Source organism: Marmota flaviventris, chromosome 12, assembly GCF_047511675.1.
Source record: "Marmota flaviventris isolate mMarFla1 chromosome 12, mMarFla1.hap1, whole genome shotgun sequence".
NCBI lineage: Eukaryota > Metazoa > Chordata > Mammalia > Rodentia > Sciuridae > Marmota > Marmota flaviventris.
The window spans coordinates 57,435,381-57,453,478 of NC_092509.1; the positions used below are offsets into that span (position 1 = coordinate 57,435,381).

At 41.0% G+C, this 18,098-nt stretch overlaps 2 protein-coding genes across 4 annotated transcripts in view; one reads left to right on the forward strand and one right to left on the reverse strand.

The window, feature by feature from the left end:
- Lin9 (lin-9 DREAM MuvB core complex component) overlaps nt 1-1,442 on the forward strand; it is a 66,451-nt gene extending 65,009 nt beyond the window's left edge. For both annotated transcript variants that reach the window (XM_027954739.2, XM_071619723.1), the window contains exon 15: nt 50-1,442. In XM_027954739.2, coding sequence (XP_027810540.1) covers nt 50-155 — 106 coding nt within the window. In that variant the 3' untranslated portion in view covers nt 156-1,442. The remainder of the gene's footprint in view (nt 1-49) is intronic.
- Nucleotides 1,443-6,543: 5,101 nt separating this feature from the next.
- Mixl1 (Mix paired-like homeobox) lies at nt 6,544-8,656 on the reverse strand. Of its 2 annotated transcripts, none has more exons than XM_027954728.2 (2): nt 8,243-8,656; nt 6,544-6,849 (listed from the first exon to the last, which is right to left on the reverse strand). In XM_027954728.2, the coding sequence occupies exons 1-2, from the start codon at nt 8,654-8,656 to the stop codon at nt 6,544-6,546; spliced, it is 720 nt and encodes a 239-aa protein (XP_027810529.2). The 2 variants fall into 2 exon arrangements, with proteins under 2 accessions (XP_027810529.2, XP_027810528.2); XM_027954727.2 differs by having other exon boundaries at nt 8,219-8,656.
- Between the last annotated feature and the right edge of the window lie 9,442 nt (nt 8,657-18,098).

Consider the following 18,098-nt stretch of genomic DNA (forward strand, 5'->3'; position numbering starts at 1 on the left):
TTGTAATTTTGTGAAATGAAATCTTTAACCATGTTTCTTCTTTCTTTAGTTGCTTTCAGAATAATGTAGAAATCCATGTTGCACATATTCAGAGTGGCTTGAGCCAGATGGGAAACTTACATGCCTTTGCAGCAAACAACACCAACAGAGACTGAGGATTTAAATATTCCAACTGCATAGGACATTGTTTTTGAGAAGTTCTTTTCCTTTATATAGGCTTCCAACACCAAATAACCTAACTGCTGGAAAACAAGGGAAATTTTAATCTCCAAATAAGTCATTTTAATATACTGTACTGCTTCTTAAACCAGCATTGCTGACCAGCATATATTTATTTTTCTTTTATTATTCAAATGCAGTAGCATTGCTTGTGTTACGTATGTTTATTAGCAAGTATTTTTAAACTGAAAATATCTGAACATAATATAGTTTCATGGAAGACTATGTTCACCATTTTTTAAAATATGCATGAATTCAACCCAGCACATGCAGACAACTACTGCAATGGAGAACATGAAGAAACATGGTCTTTTTGTATGTAATGGTGGCAATGTGGAAATTCCATCTGGAAAATTACCACTCTAGTGGATTTAGTTGATCACCGTCTTGGTCTTCAAAAGATAACATCGGAAGGTGTGGGAAGTCCTAGTTTTCAGGAAGCCACTGGAATATAGATGGAAAATATGGACTTTACAAGTATATGTGATACATACTTGCAATGTGACATGGTTCTATAAATCATTTTATAATAATAAATATTTAATTTATCATAATTTATAAAAGAATCTTTTGTTGTTTGTCTGTTGAAAGAAAATGAAGGAGCAGGAAAAAAACATTACTGCAAAATGCTAAATTTCAACAAGTGGATTTGGCGTGTCTTTCCCGTCAATTCAGGGCAAAAAGTGCTGTTGTTATGAAATTTATTAAAAGAGAAAAAAAGACTGATAACACACTATTTTCATATTTTTGTTTATTTTGCACAGCTTTTAAACCAGATTACTGGTTAAAAATCCAACAGTACACAATTTATAAAGTAAAAATATTTTATAAAGAAAACAAAATCATCAGTGTTGTGAAGTACAGAAGAAAGGTTTGGTTTGGGTTGATTGTTTTGTTTGTTTTTTGTTTTTCTTTTTTAAGGAAAACCCTGCCTAAAATGTTAACTTTGTAAAAAGTATGTATTTTAATTTTTCTTTGTTTTAATATAGAATATTATAAAGTCAAAATATAATAAATTGTTTTCAAATTTGGAGTTTAAGACATAGCTGTAGATGTGGTTTTGATTCTTTTAGATGGTCTCATAAGATGAGACTTTTTATATGTTAATGTACAATAAAATTGAAGATTATTTTCCATTTGAAATTTTTGTATAGTTTAAAAATGCTTCTGTATTCTTTGTTGGTATTGTGCCATTGCAAAACTTTAGTGCAGAGTTTATATTTAGCTAAACTGTTATGTTAATTAAGAAATGCATAAATCTTTTATTCTTAATATTTGTAATTCTAAATAAATTGATCTATGAAAATTAATATTATCTACATTCTCATTCAATACAAATTGATAGGTATTCCCTCTATTTTAAAACCTTGAAGAATTAAGTTTGTAGGGGAAACAATACAGCATAATTATCAAGACTTTACTTGTTTATTTGTCTTATTCAGTCCTAGGGCTTGAACCCAAGGGTACTCTACCACTGAGCCACAACCCCAACTCTTTATTTTTTGAAAAAGGGTCTCGCTAAATTGCCCAAACATTGATTAGAACTTGGGATCATCTTATTTCAGTCTCCCCAGTAGCTGGGATTACAGGCGAGCACCACTGTACCCTGCTCCATTCCCAGCTTTTTCTTCTTTTGAAAAGGGATCTTGCTAATACTGTCCATGGTGTCTCCTGGGCTCAAGCAATGTTCCTGTCTTAGCCTCCTGCGTAGCTGGGTCTAGAGACACTTGCCACTGTGCCTGGCTCTACCAAGCCACTTTGAAGTAGGCTACATCTAGTATTATTTTAGGGAGGGATTTTTTCCATCTGTGAGTAAATCACTGTGGAAATATTAAGCAAATAAATTACTGGCCTAGTATAGACCTAGTCAAAGTTGATTCAATGTTTTCTGCCTAGAATTGGGAAGTATTTTTTATATTTTTCTTTTATATTCTTTAAGGTTCACTTGTCACTTAATAATAATTCATTTTACACATATTTAAGCACCATTTGTCTTTCAATGTTGAAAATAGAGACTGTGTCTAGTAATATAGTTGAATTGTATTTTTGTTTAGGAAAGAAGAAATAGATACAACTCAAAGCAGTCATTTTGAGTCAACTATACACTGATTTGAATAATGCTGTCCCCACTTAACACCTTTATGGAGTCCATAGAAAGCTATCAAAAGTCAGATTGGGCAAACAAGCAAGCACATACAGGGTTTTTACTTAAATAGATGTGGTTCTGAATTACATTAAGCTAGTTCCTAAAGTCATATTCCCTTGTTACCATTAGGAATCTACAAAGAGATTTACCTTTTAATAAGTTTTCTCTCTCAAAACTATTCTCCACCTTTATCACCACCATTACTCACAGCCCACTGCCATCATCACTCTTTGGATATCTTAAGATGTAGAACAGGTCATGTTATTCCCTTTCTATAAACATCTTTAAAGTCAGAACTTTAAAGACAAATTCAGAACTCATAAAACTGACAAAGCAGCAAGGCACAATGGTGCATACCTGTAATCTTAGTGGCTTGGGAGGCCAAGGCAGGAGGATTGCAAGTTTAAAGGCAGACTCAGCGAGGCCCTAAGCAACTTAGACCCTGTCTCAAAATAAAATATAAAACCAGCTGGGGATGTGGCTTATTAGTTAAGTGCCTCTGAGTTTAATCCCCAATATTAAAAAAAAAAAAAAAAAAAAACTAAGCCACACATGATCTTGCCTCCCAGACCTATTTCTCTGTCCTGTCCTTTGCATATGCATGGCTTCTGTTCTGTGTCCTCAGTTGCTCCTGATCATCCTGCAGAGCTTTCCTTAAGCATCACTTTCTCAAGGAAGCTTTCCTTGACCCCAATAAGCATCTGTCATAGAGTCTCCAGATTGCATACCTCTCCTTCCAGCATTTGTAATATTTGCAGTTTTCTATTTCCTGGAGTGGTCTTTTGTCTCCATCCTGGCCTCTTTGCTCCATGACAAGAAGGGACTATTTCTCTGAGGGTTTTCTTTTTTCCCCACTATTTTATTTCCAGCTCCTGAAAAAGTGTCTGTTTTGTTTTTTTTTTTTTTAATTTATTTATTTCTTAGTTTTTGTTGGTTATTTTACACTTATGAGGTGCTGAGGATCAAACCCAGTGCCTCCTGCATGCTAGGCAAGCACTCTACTGAGCCACAACCCCAGACCCCAAAAAAGTGTCTGTTTGTAAGCACCAAATATTTGCATAATGAACAAACAAGTGTCCAAAGAGCTCTAAGCAACATTATTTTTATTAGAGTAAGAGAATGTTTTTTTGATTACTTTGAAAGATGAGACAATATCAACTTGCATATAGAAATTATGATTTGAGGTGTTTTTAAATCTATCACCTATTAGTCCTAACTAATGGTTAGGAAGGTATTATATGGTAAAAGCTAAACGGTGGGTTGAATTAATCCTAGGTTTGAGTCCTGGCCATTGATATTCACAAGCCCTTGTGATTGCGAACCACTACTTAAATTGAGTTTCTTGTTCTTTAAAATGGGAAGAATAGTCCCTATATTAGACATTATGTATGAGTATTAAATATATAACGCTAGCAACACATTTAGCAGTTAGAGCCCCTGAGAGATGTGCAGACTACTTATGTTCTTAGAGGATCCATGATTTTAAATATTTGTAGATTTTTTTTCCTAATTGCTCATTTAAGTAAACAATATAATATTCACAAGGTAATACAATTAATAAGTTACAAGTTTTATTTTTTTTTTAATATTTATTTTTTAGGTGTAGTTGGACACAACACAATGCCTTTATTTTTATGTGGTGTTGAGGATCAAACCTGGGTCCGTCCATGCTAGGCAAGCGCCACAATCCCAGCCCACAAGTTTTATTTTTGAATGAGATTCTTAGTGGATCATAAGCTTAAAGTGTTTTATGAGATATCTTTCAGTCTTGTGAATGTATTGGTACCATCTCTTTTGACCATGACACAGGTTTAAATAAGATGCTCTGTGACTGTGAGACCTCCCAGCCCTGCCAGGGTAGGCCCTGAGCATGCTACATGGCACAAAGTAAGTACTTATACAATCTAATATTTATTACCTCACTTTTTGTTTCAGTTTTCAAAAGGTTCAGAAGTCCCTTTTGCTACTAAGCCTGAACTTCCTTGGTTTCTTCTCCTGACACATATACCCCAGTACTGGGGATTGAACCCAGGGGTGCTCTACCACTGAGTTACATCCCTGGTCCTGATTTTTTATTTTGAGACAGGGTCTTGCTGAGTTGGTGAAGCTGCTGGGTTTACAAGTGTATGCCACTCTACATAGCTCCTTGGATTTTTGTTTTGTTTTGTTGTTTTGCAGTGCTGGTTCTCAAACCCAGGGCCTCACTCATGCTAGGGAAGCACTTTACCAGTGAACCATATCCCCATCCCCTCCTTGTTTTTTTTTTTTGTTGTTGTTGTTGTTGTTGTTGTTGTTGTTGTTATTTGTGGGGGTGGGTAACCAGGGATTGAACTCAGGGGCACTCAACCAATTTGCTACTCTGAAAATTACAAACAACTTGAACATCCCTGAAAGGGCAATCTAAGACATTGAGAGTTCAAGTAAGCTCAGGCTCACAATAAAGACATGATGTTCTGACCCCTTGCCATGGTTTTCCAGGAGCTGCCTTCTACAAAGCAAATTTACAGAGAAACCTTACCTGTCGTCACATCATAGACACTTTGTCCATAAGGAGTCTGAAACCTCAAAATCTCAATACAATATTTTTATTGCTCTTGGGCTAACTTAGAAACTCATTTACATACACTAAAAATTATAAATTGGAAAAGAAATCTCCCTAAGCCAAAATATTCCTAAATATTACTAAACTTGAAACAAGCAAAAATATACTTTTTTTTTTAAACCAGATTAAAATTTCTCAACATAGTAGCCTATGATAACAATTAGTGGCTATATTTGCAGAAACTTATTCTTTAGAAATGTTTTTCATGGCAATTTTAATATGTATTGAGCAATTGTTCAGAAAGTCTAAGAGCTATCTATCTAAAGGACAGAGTTCATTTAAATAGAAATTCCATTGGGACATTTGTGAAAAGCATTTAATAATCCACTGAAGTTGCATAGGCAATACAATAACAAGTGCTAAGGGTAATGTTGGAGCGATCACAAAAATAGGTACAAAAATCAGATTCCAGTGTCAGGTTTCTGAAAGGGTAGGTCTCAAATATTTTGAAATAGAAAGGTATTAGTCCAAAATCAAAAGAAATGACTGACACAGAGGCACACATTACAGATAACCTGAAGAAGGTTTGCATAGCTGTCCTGTAGGCTAACTATGACATCAGTTATCAAAGAGAGTGAAAAGACTTAATAATCTGATAGCAGTTGGAGGTTCCTTCATATTTCTAAAAAGAGTTATATATTTTACCTAAGTGAGAAGCTAGAGGCCCTTGAAATAATCTGGATGTGGAGTCATTAATGATTGGATATGAAGACAACAGGCCAAATGAAAACAAAAGAGGTGATTAGGGAGATTTTGGTCAAAGGACACAAAATTTCATTTAGGAAGAACTAGTTCAATGGATCTATTATAGGGTTAGACATGTAGCTTAGTGGTAGAGCATTTGTTTAGCATGGGCAACACCCATGTTCCATCCCCAGTATCAAAAAAATCTATTGTATATCATGATTATAGTTAATATATTGTGTTCTTGAAAACTTCTAAGAGTAGATTTTAAGTGTTTTCACTCCAAAATGTTAAGGATGTGCGGTAACACATGTTAAATAGCTTATTTGGCCATTCCACAACATATACATATATCAAAACATCATTGTATGCCATAAATACAATTTTTACATAGCAATTTAAAAAATAAAATACTCATTTTTTTAAAAGTAATAAATCTTGGTGATAGGATGAGGATAGAGGAGATGGGTTAGAGTGAGCTTAAGGTTATAAGCCTTGGAAAAGGACCATGAGAAGGTGGCAGCTGTCAGGGTCAAGGGGAAATTGAGGCAAGCTGAGGGGTTCTGGTAAATAAAATGATTTCTAAACAACCAGTCCAAAAAATAACAATAGCCCTGGCAAGAAGGCATAGGTTTTCAGACCAAATTGAATGTGCAGACTTGGAGATACACAGGTACACATGAGTGCCAGAATTCCTGGGTGGGGAGGTAAGTAGCTATAGAGAAAGAAGAGCAGGCCATGTGTGAAGATTCATTGAAGGTTCTGGTCAAAATCATCAAGGTTAACAAGGACATTTTCCTAACCTGGAAGTCAGACAAAACGGTTTTCTGGAGTGGATCTGTCAGTCATGAGTCTTATCTGTCTGAGTTTATCCTTAATTTTTCCAGAATCCTCAAAAATTACCAAAGGCAGAAAAGATGTGTTCCTCCCATGAGTCCAGCTTTGAACCAATGTCTTCAGAGAGAGGAGAAAAGGTTTCAAAATTCTGACCTTGGGAGCTAGAGTCAGAGATGCCCCCTCCAGCCCTGCTGGCATCAGGCAGACAGTTCACATCTACCTCAAGAGGCAGCTGGGGCTTCAAACATTTCGTTTCAGTCCCAGGAGCAGAGTGGTGGAGGAAAAGCTCTGGCCTCCCTGAAGGTTGAAAGGATTTCCCACTCTGTCGCCGTGACTTGGCACGTCTGTTCTGGAACCATACCTGGAAGATGGAAGGAAAAAAAAAATGGCTTTGGGTTGGAGTTCTTGTGCATAGTTCATAGAAGTTCCAGTTTAACATCCTTGTCTCCCTGCTCCAGAGCTTTATGGTTTTCAGAAAGCACTTGATCTGATGGTTAGAAGTTCAGAGCAACTGGTTTTGTCTGCCTTGTCATTCCCCAGTGCTAAACTGGAATTATGCCTGGTTCTATCTATGCTTTTTATAGGGACATTTGCAATGGAAAAGGGAGCCAAAGAAATAGAGGCACTTAAAATTCTTAGGAAAAAATGTTACTACACTTAAAAAGATGATCAGCATTCAAATTACTTAGAATCAGCTTTTGAAAGTCTGACTCCTTTTTCAATAACATCAATATTTTGCTCAGTAGACTTCACCTCAATGCATACATTTTTTCTGCTATTTCCCAAGAATACCGAAGCCTCCCTGCCAACTGTTGAAACTGACAATTGTATAGCAGCCAGAGGTACAGATTAAAAAAAAAAAAAAATCCACATTCTTTTTTTTAAATATTTTTAAGAGAGAGAGAGAATTTTTTAATATTTATTTTTCAGTTTTCGGTGGACACACATCTTTATTTAATATGTGATGCTGAGTATCAAACCCAGCGCCCCGCGCATGCCAGGCAAGCACGTTACCGCTTGAGCCACATCCCCAGCCCAAGTCCACACTCTTCAAGGGTTAAATAAGACTCATACTTAAAGTTGCACTTGGACAGACCAACAAGTTACAGACTAATAAACAAACAGGCAGGCTTCTCCTACCAACTCCAGGATTCTGATCAAAATATTTTAAGACAATAAACATTTTACACTCGATTTTTGAAACTGACAAGAAGTTCCAAATGTTTCAGGCTTTGTCCCAAAATGCTACATCCTTTTGAACCCAAATCCCAGACCAATACCTGCCAACAAAGTGGGCAACTTGGTGAGCCATTCCTACACTCTCTCAACTACCATTTTGAGTTCCGACTCAAAGCCAGAGGGAGACTCCACTGCACTTCCCTCATCTGTGCCTTCCTGGATAAGGAAAAAAAATGTAAAATTATTTCCATATCACTTTCCTGCTGAGAATTTAATTTCTGACCTTTTCTAGGGACCTGCTAGCCTCCTGGGCCCTAATTATACTTAACACGAGATATGTCATTGCGTGCATGTCTAAATTATTTCATTTAAGCCTTACAATCACCTTACGCAACACGCACTGATATTATCCCTATACTGCAGTCTAGAACGCTGAAGCTCAAAAGAAAGCAACTTGCTCAATGTCCCCCCAAGTAAGTGGTCACCGGTGTGTGGCCCACGGAGCCCAAGAATCTTGGTTTTGACTCCCTGCTCTTTCACACAGGGAGCACCTGTGAATGTGGCGGGCAGCTCACCTGGATCCTCGACTCCGGTAGCTGGGTGTGCGCTGCCAGGCGCTCCCGCAGGTGGATGTCGGGGTACATAGTCTGGCGGAAGACGCGCTCCAGCAGCTGCAGCTGCTCCTGGCTGAACGACGTGCGCTTGCGGCGCTGCGACGCCGACTGGGCGGCCGCGCCTTTGGGGGGCGCAGGTGAGCCTAGGCCGGCGGGTGGCTGCGCGGCGGGTCCAGGGCCCCTGCCCAGAAAGCCCGCGAAGGGCGCCGGAGCGCGGCTCTCCGGGCCGGGACCGGGGCCAGCCGGGGGCGCGGGGAGCAGGGCAGCGGCGGGACTTGGCAGAGGCAGGAGCGCCCCGCCGGCGTGAGCGGACCGGTACGCGGGGAACGCGGCGCCCTCCGGCAACTGTAGCTGCTGGGAGTCTGCTGCGGCCATCGCTCCGGGACCCCAGTGCGCCTCCCGGGACCCCAGTGCGCCTCCAGTTATACCGGCCCACGGGCCGAGGGAGGGGGCCGGCGGTAGCGGAGCCATCAAAGAGTTGGGCGCGGGGAGGCCCGTGTCTCTTCGGGGTGCGGGCCCGCCCCCAGCCCCGCCAGACGCCGGTGGGAATAATCGCTTCCGTTGAGCCTGGGACGGAGGGAGGGAGGCGTGAACTTGGGCCGGGAGCCCCCGCGGCCCCCTCCGCCGCCCATCCTCCAACTCCCTGCCACCGCAATCAACATCTTAAGACCCTGAGGCGAGCTTTGCTCCGGGAGGGGCTGTCCAGAGAGCAGAGGCCAAACGCAGTCAGAACCTCCTGCTCTGAATCAGATCGGCCCCTCAGAGCGACCGAGGGCCCAGCTCGGACTCACATGGCCAGGCTTTGAGCCTTGCCTGCTGTCTCCCCTGTCATCATCAAAGATATTTATTTACCTCCTCCCCCTGCTATGTGCTAGACCCTATACCAGGTTGGTCAAACAGCCCAGCCCCTGTCCTAACACATCCTGAATCCGAGGAGGGTAGGAGAGAAAAGATAAAGGGACCTCAAAGAGGGGCAGGATACTCATCCTGAAAAGGGGGGTCTTAGCCTCCTACCTGGAATATCCGCATGGCCTGCCAATAAGGAGTCTGAGCAGGGTTGACAATACAACCCCATTTAGCGCGTCCCCTTCCCCCGACCCCCACCTCTCCACCCCCCCAGCCCCCAGCCCGCCTGCAGACAGGCCTAGCTGCAGGAGTAGATAAAAGGCACTCCATGAAGTTTTTGTTCTTCTGAAGTAACTATTCTTTGCTTTATCCTTTAGGACTCATTTAAGGCTCCCATTTTATCCTGATTAGTACTTTGGTTATGGTTTATGTTTCTTTCCCCCCTCTTTCATTCATTCAGATCTATTGAGTGTTATACCCTCAAATGAATGTCTCTTGAATTGGATGTCACTGAATTGCTTTATAGAAAGATAAATCCGTGGCCTGAATGTCATCGTGGTGCAAGCCCTCGGGAGAGGAGCACCGAGGCCCAGGTCCTCAGGCTTCCAGCACCTGAGTGCTGCTTCCACCAGGAGGGTTCACTCATTGTCGCTGACTCAAAGCGGGCTCTTTACTGTCTCTATTCTAAAAGGATAATAGAAATCTCAAAAGAGCTTGGCTGTTTTCATTCTGAGCGGACACTGCAGGGGTCAAAGCAGAATGTTTTTCGGGAGCTCCTGCAAAGAGGAGCTCTAGGCTTAAATCTTGTCCAGTTGGGATAGGGGTGGGGCGGTCAGAGATTGCGTCTAAGACTCCCCTTCCAGCCCTTAAGATCCTCTTAGGCAGCCTGACCATGCTCCTTCCCTGCATGTCCGTCTACCACCAGATTCCCACTCTCTCTCCTTTTCCTCCCAGTTCCCTTCCTCTATTATATCAGGCCCAGAATGTATAGGATGAGAGGTCAGACTTTTTAATTTTCTATGCTCATTTAGTCTTTAATCCATTATCTCAAAAAAAAAAAATGTATGAATGTCACTATGCTATGCTTTATGTGTGTTCTTGTGAAGTAGGCATTCTCATCCCAAATTTACAAATCAGGAAATACACCAGAATCCAGGCAGAGGCCCAAAGAACCCAGAACCCAGAGTACTAGGCTGACCTCCAGACTTGACTCCTGTGGTCACACTGAGCTTCCCAGTCACCCTTAGGAGGAGGGTGAAGCCCTGGCCCCTTTTCAGTCTTGAAGGTTGTTGTCTTTCAGGAACATGGAGCTCATTCGTTTCCTGGTCCAGGCTGCAGTGTTGGATGCATTACTGTAGCTACAGGGACAGGGAAGTCAACCCCAGGAGAACACCAGAGGCTTGCTGGTTGCTGGCTGCCAGTGGAAGCTTAACAGCTAGTGATAGTCTGGGTAACCCAGACACTCTGCCCAGGGGTCATAGGAATTCTTCAGCCTATTTTGTGGAAATTCCCCTGGGTCCTTCATTCAAGCATCATTCCTCTGCCACCATCTGCTCACTTGGCTCACTTGCTGAGGGAACCCCTACCCTACCTATTTTGTAAAAAGCCAGGGAAATGAACCTGGGGAGATGAGTGGAGTGCCTGCTCATTCCTGCAAGCTCCTGGGGTTTAATGAAGCTATCCAAACGTGCAATGTAGTCTTTCCTTGTCTTTTAAACTAAGTAAGAAATTTCATCTTTCAATTTGCAGTTTGATAATTCTCCATACTGTCTAAGCAGGCATTAGTTTCTTATGACTGTTTTCCCAAGGGGTTGTGTGCCAGTGGAAGCTTACTTAACAAGAATAAAATTTCAGTCTCCCATTTTTTTCTCTTTTTTCTCTAAATTAATTTCTTATTGAGTATGTTTGCATATGCCTAAAAATAACCTATATAGTGGAAACTCAGGGTTGGCATGGGGAGTGAGTGGTTGGAGAGACTTGTATACTTCAATACTGATTTATTGCTATTTTTTTTAATCATGTGCTTTTATTATTGTTGTCAATACTTTTTTTGTTTTGTTTTTGTTTAAATAGGTATTAGGGATTTAATCCAGGAGTGCTCTACCACTGTAGCTACATCACCAGCCCTTTTATTTATTTGTTTGTTTATTTATTTATTTATTCATTTATTTATTTATTTTAGTTGTAGTTGGACACAATACATTTATTTTATATTTATTTTTATGTGGTGCTGAGGATCGAACCCAACACCTAGCACATGCTAGGTGAGCGCTCTACCATTGAGCCACAACCCCAGCCCCTCACAGCCCCTTTTTATCTTTTTTTTGAGACAGGGTCTTGCTAAATTGCTGACCTTGAACTTGCAATCCTGCCTCAAACTCCAGAGTAACCAGGTTTTGCAGGTGTGCACCACCATAACTGGCTTATAAATACATTTTAAAATCTTTGGGGGTTTTTTTTTGTTTTGTTTTGTTTTGGTTTGGTTTGATTTGTTTTGGTTTTTGGTTTTTTTAAAGCCTAAATGCAATGTGGTATTCTGTAAAAATACCAGAAAAGAAAAAAGAACACTAATGAGAAAGGGGGAGAAATTTGACTTTAAAAAAAATGTATTATACAAAATCGAAGCAGAAAAGGCAGTGTGATATACCTGGAAAGAGATAACACATCACTCTGGGAATGGATTTCCCAAGTTGCTTGGAATTTTCATTGACTAGGGTTGGGGAGATGGAACCACTATAGAGTCTACAAAAGACTAATATGCAATTTACTTGAAATATAAATACCTTCTCCTCTTTTGTTTGAGTAGTTTTCATAAAATACATGTTCTAAATTCTTTACTCATTTACCCTGCTGCAAACATAAAATGAATACTTGGTAATTCTTTTATACCCTTTTCCCCAACCAGAAAAAAAAAAATGGAAAGAGCCCACTCCTTGGCAATAACTTTAAAAAGTTATTATTGTAGGTTACTTTCCAAAATTAGATAATCTGTGAAATTTAAGGCTTCATAAAGTATTTTGTTCTTCAGAAACATGTCAGTTTGCTAGTTTCAGATTACCAACTGAAGTTCAAAGTTAGCTGAAGACAGCAATCACTGAGATTAGGATCTGGAGTCCCCCTCTCTAACACTGGGGCTAGTTTACCACTTGATTTGCTGAGCAGTTTTGGCAATTATTCATATTTGGTCTGTCAGTAACATCTGTTGAAATGGACACAGTGAAATAGAAGATAATGGGGGAGGGCCAATAAATACAAATAAGAAAGGCACCATTATGTGGATCCAGGTCCACTTTAGAGCAGCCCAGTTTAGAAAGGATGGGGCTACTCAGGGTGACTGTCCCCATTCTTCATCCTCAGCATTTCCCATCAAGTTCCTGTTATCAACACCCAAATATCACAGTGGTCTGCCTCTCCTCCCCATGTGCTAAGTACTCTCTTCCCCAGCTCTTTGTTGTTCAAGTCCATCCCTCTCATCCTGCCTAAGACCTGGCAGAGGAGCCCTGGGGGTTTATTAAAGGGAAAACCAGGAAAAAGCAGCCAAGGCTCTACTTCCACCCTGAGATCCACAGGGCTGTTTGCCTCTTTGATCCTGGCCCCGCTTTGATTTCCTGTCCTCTTGCTGCCCAGGCCTCTTCAGTTTCTGAAGTTTATTTTGGAGCTAGTGGTTTGAAGAGACCAAAAGACAGCACCCTCCCAAAGGTATTAATGCGCCAGGAAAGTGATAAAAGGTTAAGAAGGCTTTTTGTATTGGTTAAGCAGCACCTTATAAATTCAAATAGCAAACACAAAATAGATTTTGAACTCATGTTGAGTTTTTAAAAAGAACAATTATTTTTATTCTTCCAATTATTTGTACTCAAAGACTCACTCCTCTGTGTGAGTCTTTCATGACCACACTCCCCATTGCTAACCCATAAGTTTGCAAAGAATGTTTCAACCTCAGAGAAAGGAAACAACTAATTCTCCAAGCTTATGGGAAATGAAGCTCTGAAATGACTGAATATATGATTCTCAACATTTGACTGACATTTCTTTCTGCAAAATGCCTTTTGAGCACTGAAAATGGGACTATTGGCTACTGTGACTACCTGAATTGTTTTTCTTTCCCTTTTTTTTTTTCCTTCAGTACTGGGGCTTGAACCCAGGGACACTCTACTGCTGAGTTACATCCCCAGTCCTTTTTATTATTTTTTTAAAATTTTAAGACAGTGTCTTGCTAAGTTGCTGAGGATGTCCTTGAATCTTCCTGCCTCAGCCTTTGGAGTAGCTGGGATTACAGGTGTGCACCACTGCACCTGGCACTATCAATGGAACTATCAATTTTATTTCATTTCAATTGATTTAAAGTCAAATCACCATATGCAGCTAGTGATTCTCATATTTACCAGTAAAGATTTATGCCATCATCTAGGAAATCATTTTTCTTTGCTAACTTTTTATGTGTATGTATAGATGTGTCTAGTTGGTGCAACAATCATATACTACATTTGAATTCTAGATTTCCATTTTTATTGTTTAAACAGAATTCCAGGTCATGGAAATGGCCACCTTATTTTATCCCAGTCTCATATAGATTTGACTGAATAATGTGTTAAGTATTACCGTTGTGTTCATAAGTGGTCTTTCTTCAAAAGTGGCAGTTTGGAAGCAGCCTAAGGTGATCTGTAAAAATGACTCATTATTGTCTTGACACAGAAAACCCCACGAAATCATGCAAATCAAGAGGCTGAGGGCTGGGGATGTGGCTCAAGCGGTAGCGCGCTCGCCTGGCATGCGTGCGGCCCGGGTTCGATTCTCAGCACCACATACAAACAAAGATGTTGTGTCTGCCAAAAACTAAAAAATAAATATTAAAATTCTCTCTCTCTCCCTCTCTCACTATCTCTTTAAAAAAAAAAAAAAAGAGGCTGAAATCTTTCATGGGTGTTCACTTTAAGAACACCCATGAAACTGCCAAGGCCATCACACGTATATCTGAAAGATGTCACTTTACAATGTGGAGTTGGCCGGTGTGCCCAGGCCAAGCATTGGAGCTGGACCCAGGATTTATGGCCTAAAAAGAGTGCTGAATTTTTGCTACACATGTTTATGCTTAAAATATGCAGAGGGTAGCTGGGCACAGTGGTGCATACCCATAATCCCAGAGGCTCCTGGAGGCTAAGGCAGGGGAATCTTGAGTTCACAGTCAGACTCAGCCAAAGTGAGGTGCTAAGCAACTCAGTGAGACCCTGTCTCTAAATAAAATACAAAATAGGGCTGGGGATGTGGCTCAGTGGTCAAGTGCCCCGAGTTTTCAATCCTGTGTGTTTTCAATACACACACACAAAAAAAAAAAAAAAAAAAAGAAGAAGGAAGGAAGGATGGAAGGAAAGAAAGAAAGGCTGAACTTCAGGTGTAGACGTAGATTCTCTGGCCATTAAGCACATCCAGAACAAAACACCCAAATGCATCACCACAGAGAGTTCTTGATCCAATTAACCTGTACATGAGCTCCCCAGCCACATTGAGGCAATCCTTACTGAAAAAGAACAAATTGTTCCTAACCCAGAAGAGAAGGTTATACAGAAGAAAAAGATATCCCAGAAGAAACTGAAGAAACAGAAAGTTTTGCCACAGGAATAAATTCAGCATAAAATAAATGCCAATAAAAATGTTTTTAAAGGTGGCAATTTGAAATCACTTACTTGTTAAAGTTTTCTGTAGCTACAAGTTTAATGTTGTTGCTTGAAGTAAACCTCCTTTAGTTTGTGTGTTTTTTGTTTGTTTGGTTGTTTGTTTGAAGTGCTGGGGATGGAAGCCATGGCTTCCTGCATGATAAGCAAGTGCTCCACCTGAGCTACACACCCAGCCCTTTTATTTAGTTGCAATCATTCTGTTTTCTTCTAATAGTAGAGTAGACCTATGGAACTCTGACTCTCCATGGCATGTGACTTGGTGTTGAATTAATATATATCATGTATCCTATGCAAAGTCATTCTAGACAGGGACAAGTAAAGAGAGAGAGGCTCAGGAGAACATGAAACTTGTGAATACCTGTCTTTTCTGTTCTCACATAGTTTATTAATGTGTTAGCAGATACCTAGAGTAACTTAAGATCAGTCTGAACTCGGCCTCAGCCTACATGTATTGGATGTGTATTTCCAAAGTACTGTTTTTCAGTGGGTTGCCTATATTATCAGGAGAACATCCAAGCAGGTGAAATAGCACCCTAAGTTAATCTAATCACTTTGGTACATGAAGGATATAAGAAGATACTTTCAAATGGATCCTAAACATTGATTGTTTTTGGTGCTGGGAGCAAATCCAGGGCCTTCTTTATGCTGAGCTAAACACCCAGCCCTAAAGATTTGCCATTAAATTTTTCTTTAATGCAGTGCTAGGGATTGAACCCAGGATATAATGCATGCTAAATAAATGCTCTACCACTGAACCATGCTCCCAGCCCCTAGTCCATTTTAGTGTGTGCTAGAAAGGGGCGTATGTATGTATGTATTTATTATTGCAGTACTGGGGATCAAACCCAGGGCCTTGAACATGCCAGGCAAGTGCTCTACCTCTGGGCTGCATCCCCAGCCAGGGAGAGGTGGTTTTGAATAAACAGTTCTATTCTCTCAGTCAGCTGGGCCATTTAGTTTTCACACTTGAACTCTCTCTTCTTATTTAGATGGAGGAGAAAATAACTCCTCTCCTTCTTTCTGATGGAAATTATCTACTCTGTTCAGCCAACTGCATGGCCCCAGGCGGCAGCGGGTCAGGAGAATTCTGTTCACAGCCTGGTTGCTTGGATGAGTGGTTGTCCTGCTTTGAAGCCTGTCTAGGTCAGCTGACTTACGGCCCATGGGGATCTCAGACCCAGACTCAGCTCATTCCCATATAGTACTCAAATATGCTTTCACTTGAGGTTTATCACTTTACAAAGAGTGCCACAGAGAACCCTGTAACTTGGTTGCTTACTCTAAGATTATTTAAACTTATTAACACTGAGACTCTGGTATCTATGTACCATTTCCCACTAAAAGGAGAAAAAATGCTCCTTTGAAAAGTGGCTCATTCTAAGCTTAGGAGAACAAATACATAAGCTGGGAATATTTAGGCCATTGCAAACTACTGAGGTAGCAAATGCGCTCAAGAAATAATTTGAAGAGGCTCCCCCTGGCCAAACATAGCATTATGTAAGCATTAATAAGAATAATAAGGGGGTAACAACAAATCCCACCGCTATGCACAACTGTAAGGCACCAATTAAAAAAGGAGTGTGGAAAAAAGTTATTCCACTTTTTCTTAGAATCTAGTAATACCAATTAAAACTTTGAAGCTATTTTAAAATAAATAAATAAAGCAGAAGTCAAAAGCCAAAAAGAAGAAGAAGGAGGAGGGGCTTGGGGTATAGCTTAACAGTGTGAACCAAGGTACAAATGCAGAGCATGTGAGGACAGAGAACCAGAGTCAGTAGGTGAGGCCTTGCCTTGTTCAGGACCTGAACTTTACCCCTGACTTGAAGCAGGGGGCAGGGACCCTGATAGCCAAGGACCCTGGAGGATGATGTAGTCCACATAGAGAAGGAAAAGCCAGTTTCTTTCTCTGCTTCGGACCATTTTCTCCTTTTGCACACAATCTTCTACACTGGGGGTCACAGGTCCTGCTTCTCCCACATTGTCCTGTGCCTGTTTCTGGGGGCTCTGGTTTGAGTTCTGGAATGTCTCTAGGAATTTTATGTGTTGATTTCCGTAAAATGGGGAGGAGCTAGAATCATGCCAGCTCCCATAGCAAGAAGACCCACAGCAGAGGATCAGCTTAGAACTGATCACTCACAAATCTGGTGTAGAGACTTGCCCAGTGACAGTCCAGACAGCCACCCAAAGTGAGGTGGAGGAAGCCTACCACACTGCCCTATTCCTGCTTCGAACACAGTGGAAACATCCCTCCAGCAGCCAGGGCAGGGAAGGCTACACAGGCTGGGTCCCACCTTGGGGCCCCTGCAGTGGAGTCTACCCTGGAGGGCCACTCCTGCCCCTTGCTCACTTGGTTCTGGGCTCCTAGGCTGGAGACATGGAGTGGGGCAAGAGAGTATCTCTATGTAGAGTACTGAGCTCAAGGGTCCACCCTAGGAGCTTTTGTAGGCCTAATAGTGGATTTACCAAGCACTTCCTTGCCTGGAGGTCCCTGGGTGGCCCTTGGAGGCAAGGGATTCTGAAAAGCCTCTCTGCATGTGATTTCATGGATGTGACCAGTAGGGTGAAAAGTGAGGTGAGTGTGGCTCAGTGGCAGAGGGCTTACCTAGCATGCACAGAGCCCTATGTTGGATCCCCAGCACTGCAAAAACAACAAGAAGTGGACTCAGGAGGCTTAAGGTAGTGGGGATCATACCAGGGCCTGGGCCACCTGCTCCCCCTTTAGGCTATCCCTCTTCCCCCCTAAAACCCCACTAGTCTACTCCCTGCTCCTCTTGTAGGCTAATGTGCTGCCTCCTCCTGATACTCGTCACAAATCTCACTCACCCTGCAAGACCAGGTTCAAGTCCTGCTTCCCCTAGAAACCTAGGTCTCTCTACCTGAAACTGCCCACCTCACAGTTCCTTAGCTAATTACATGTTGTTCTCTAGTCTTCTCATGTTAGTCCTGTTTTCTGTAATATCTTCTCTCATTATAGAATTACTGTATTGTGTACATTATAGAATAAAATATAAACCACAGAATAAAGATCCACATACATAGCTATCTAGAGGCAGCCACTATTATCAAGCCTTTCATGTAAGGCTTTTCTGTGACTTCATATATTTTTTTCATGTTTAGTTTTTGTATAATTTTGTTTCTCTAACAATATTACAATTTATTGATGGGCATAAGTGTTTAATATTACTGTATATTTGCCTATTTTCTGTGACTATAACAGAATATCTGAGACTGAGATATTCTATTTATTAGAATTATTCTGTTTATTCTGTTCCAGAGGCTGGGAAGTCTAACAGCCT

What these genes read in the sequence shown, in the direction of transcription:
- Mixl1 (XM_027954727.2), bottom strand. Translation starts at nt 8,656, where the DNA reads ATGGCCGCAGCAGACTCCCAGCAGCTACAGTTGCCGGAGGGCGCCGCG. An exon ending in GCTGCCCGCCACATTCACAG is followed by an intron (nt 6,850 to 8,218) that starts GTGCTCCCTGTG and finishes TCCATCTTCCAG; the next exon opens with GTATGGTTCCAGAACAGACG.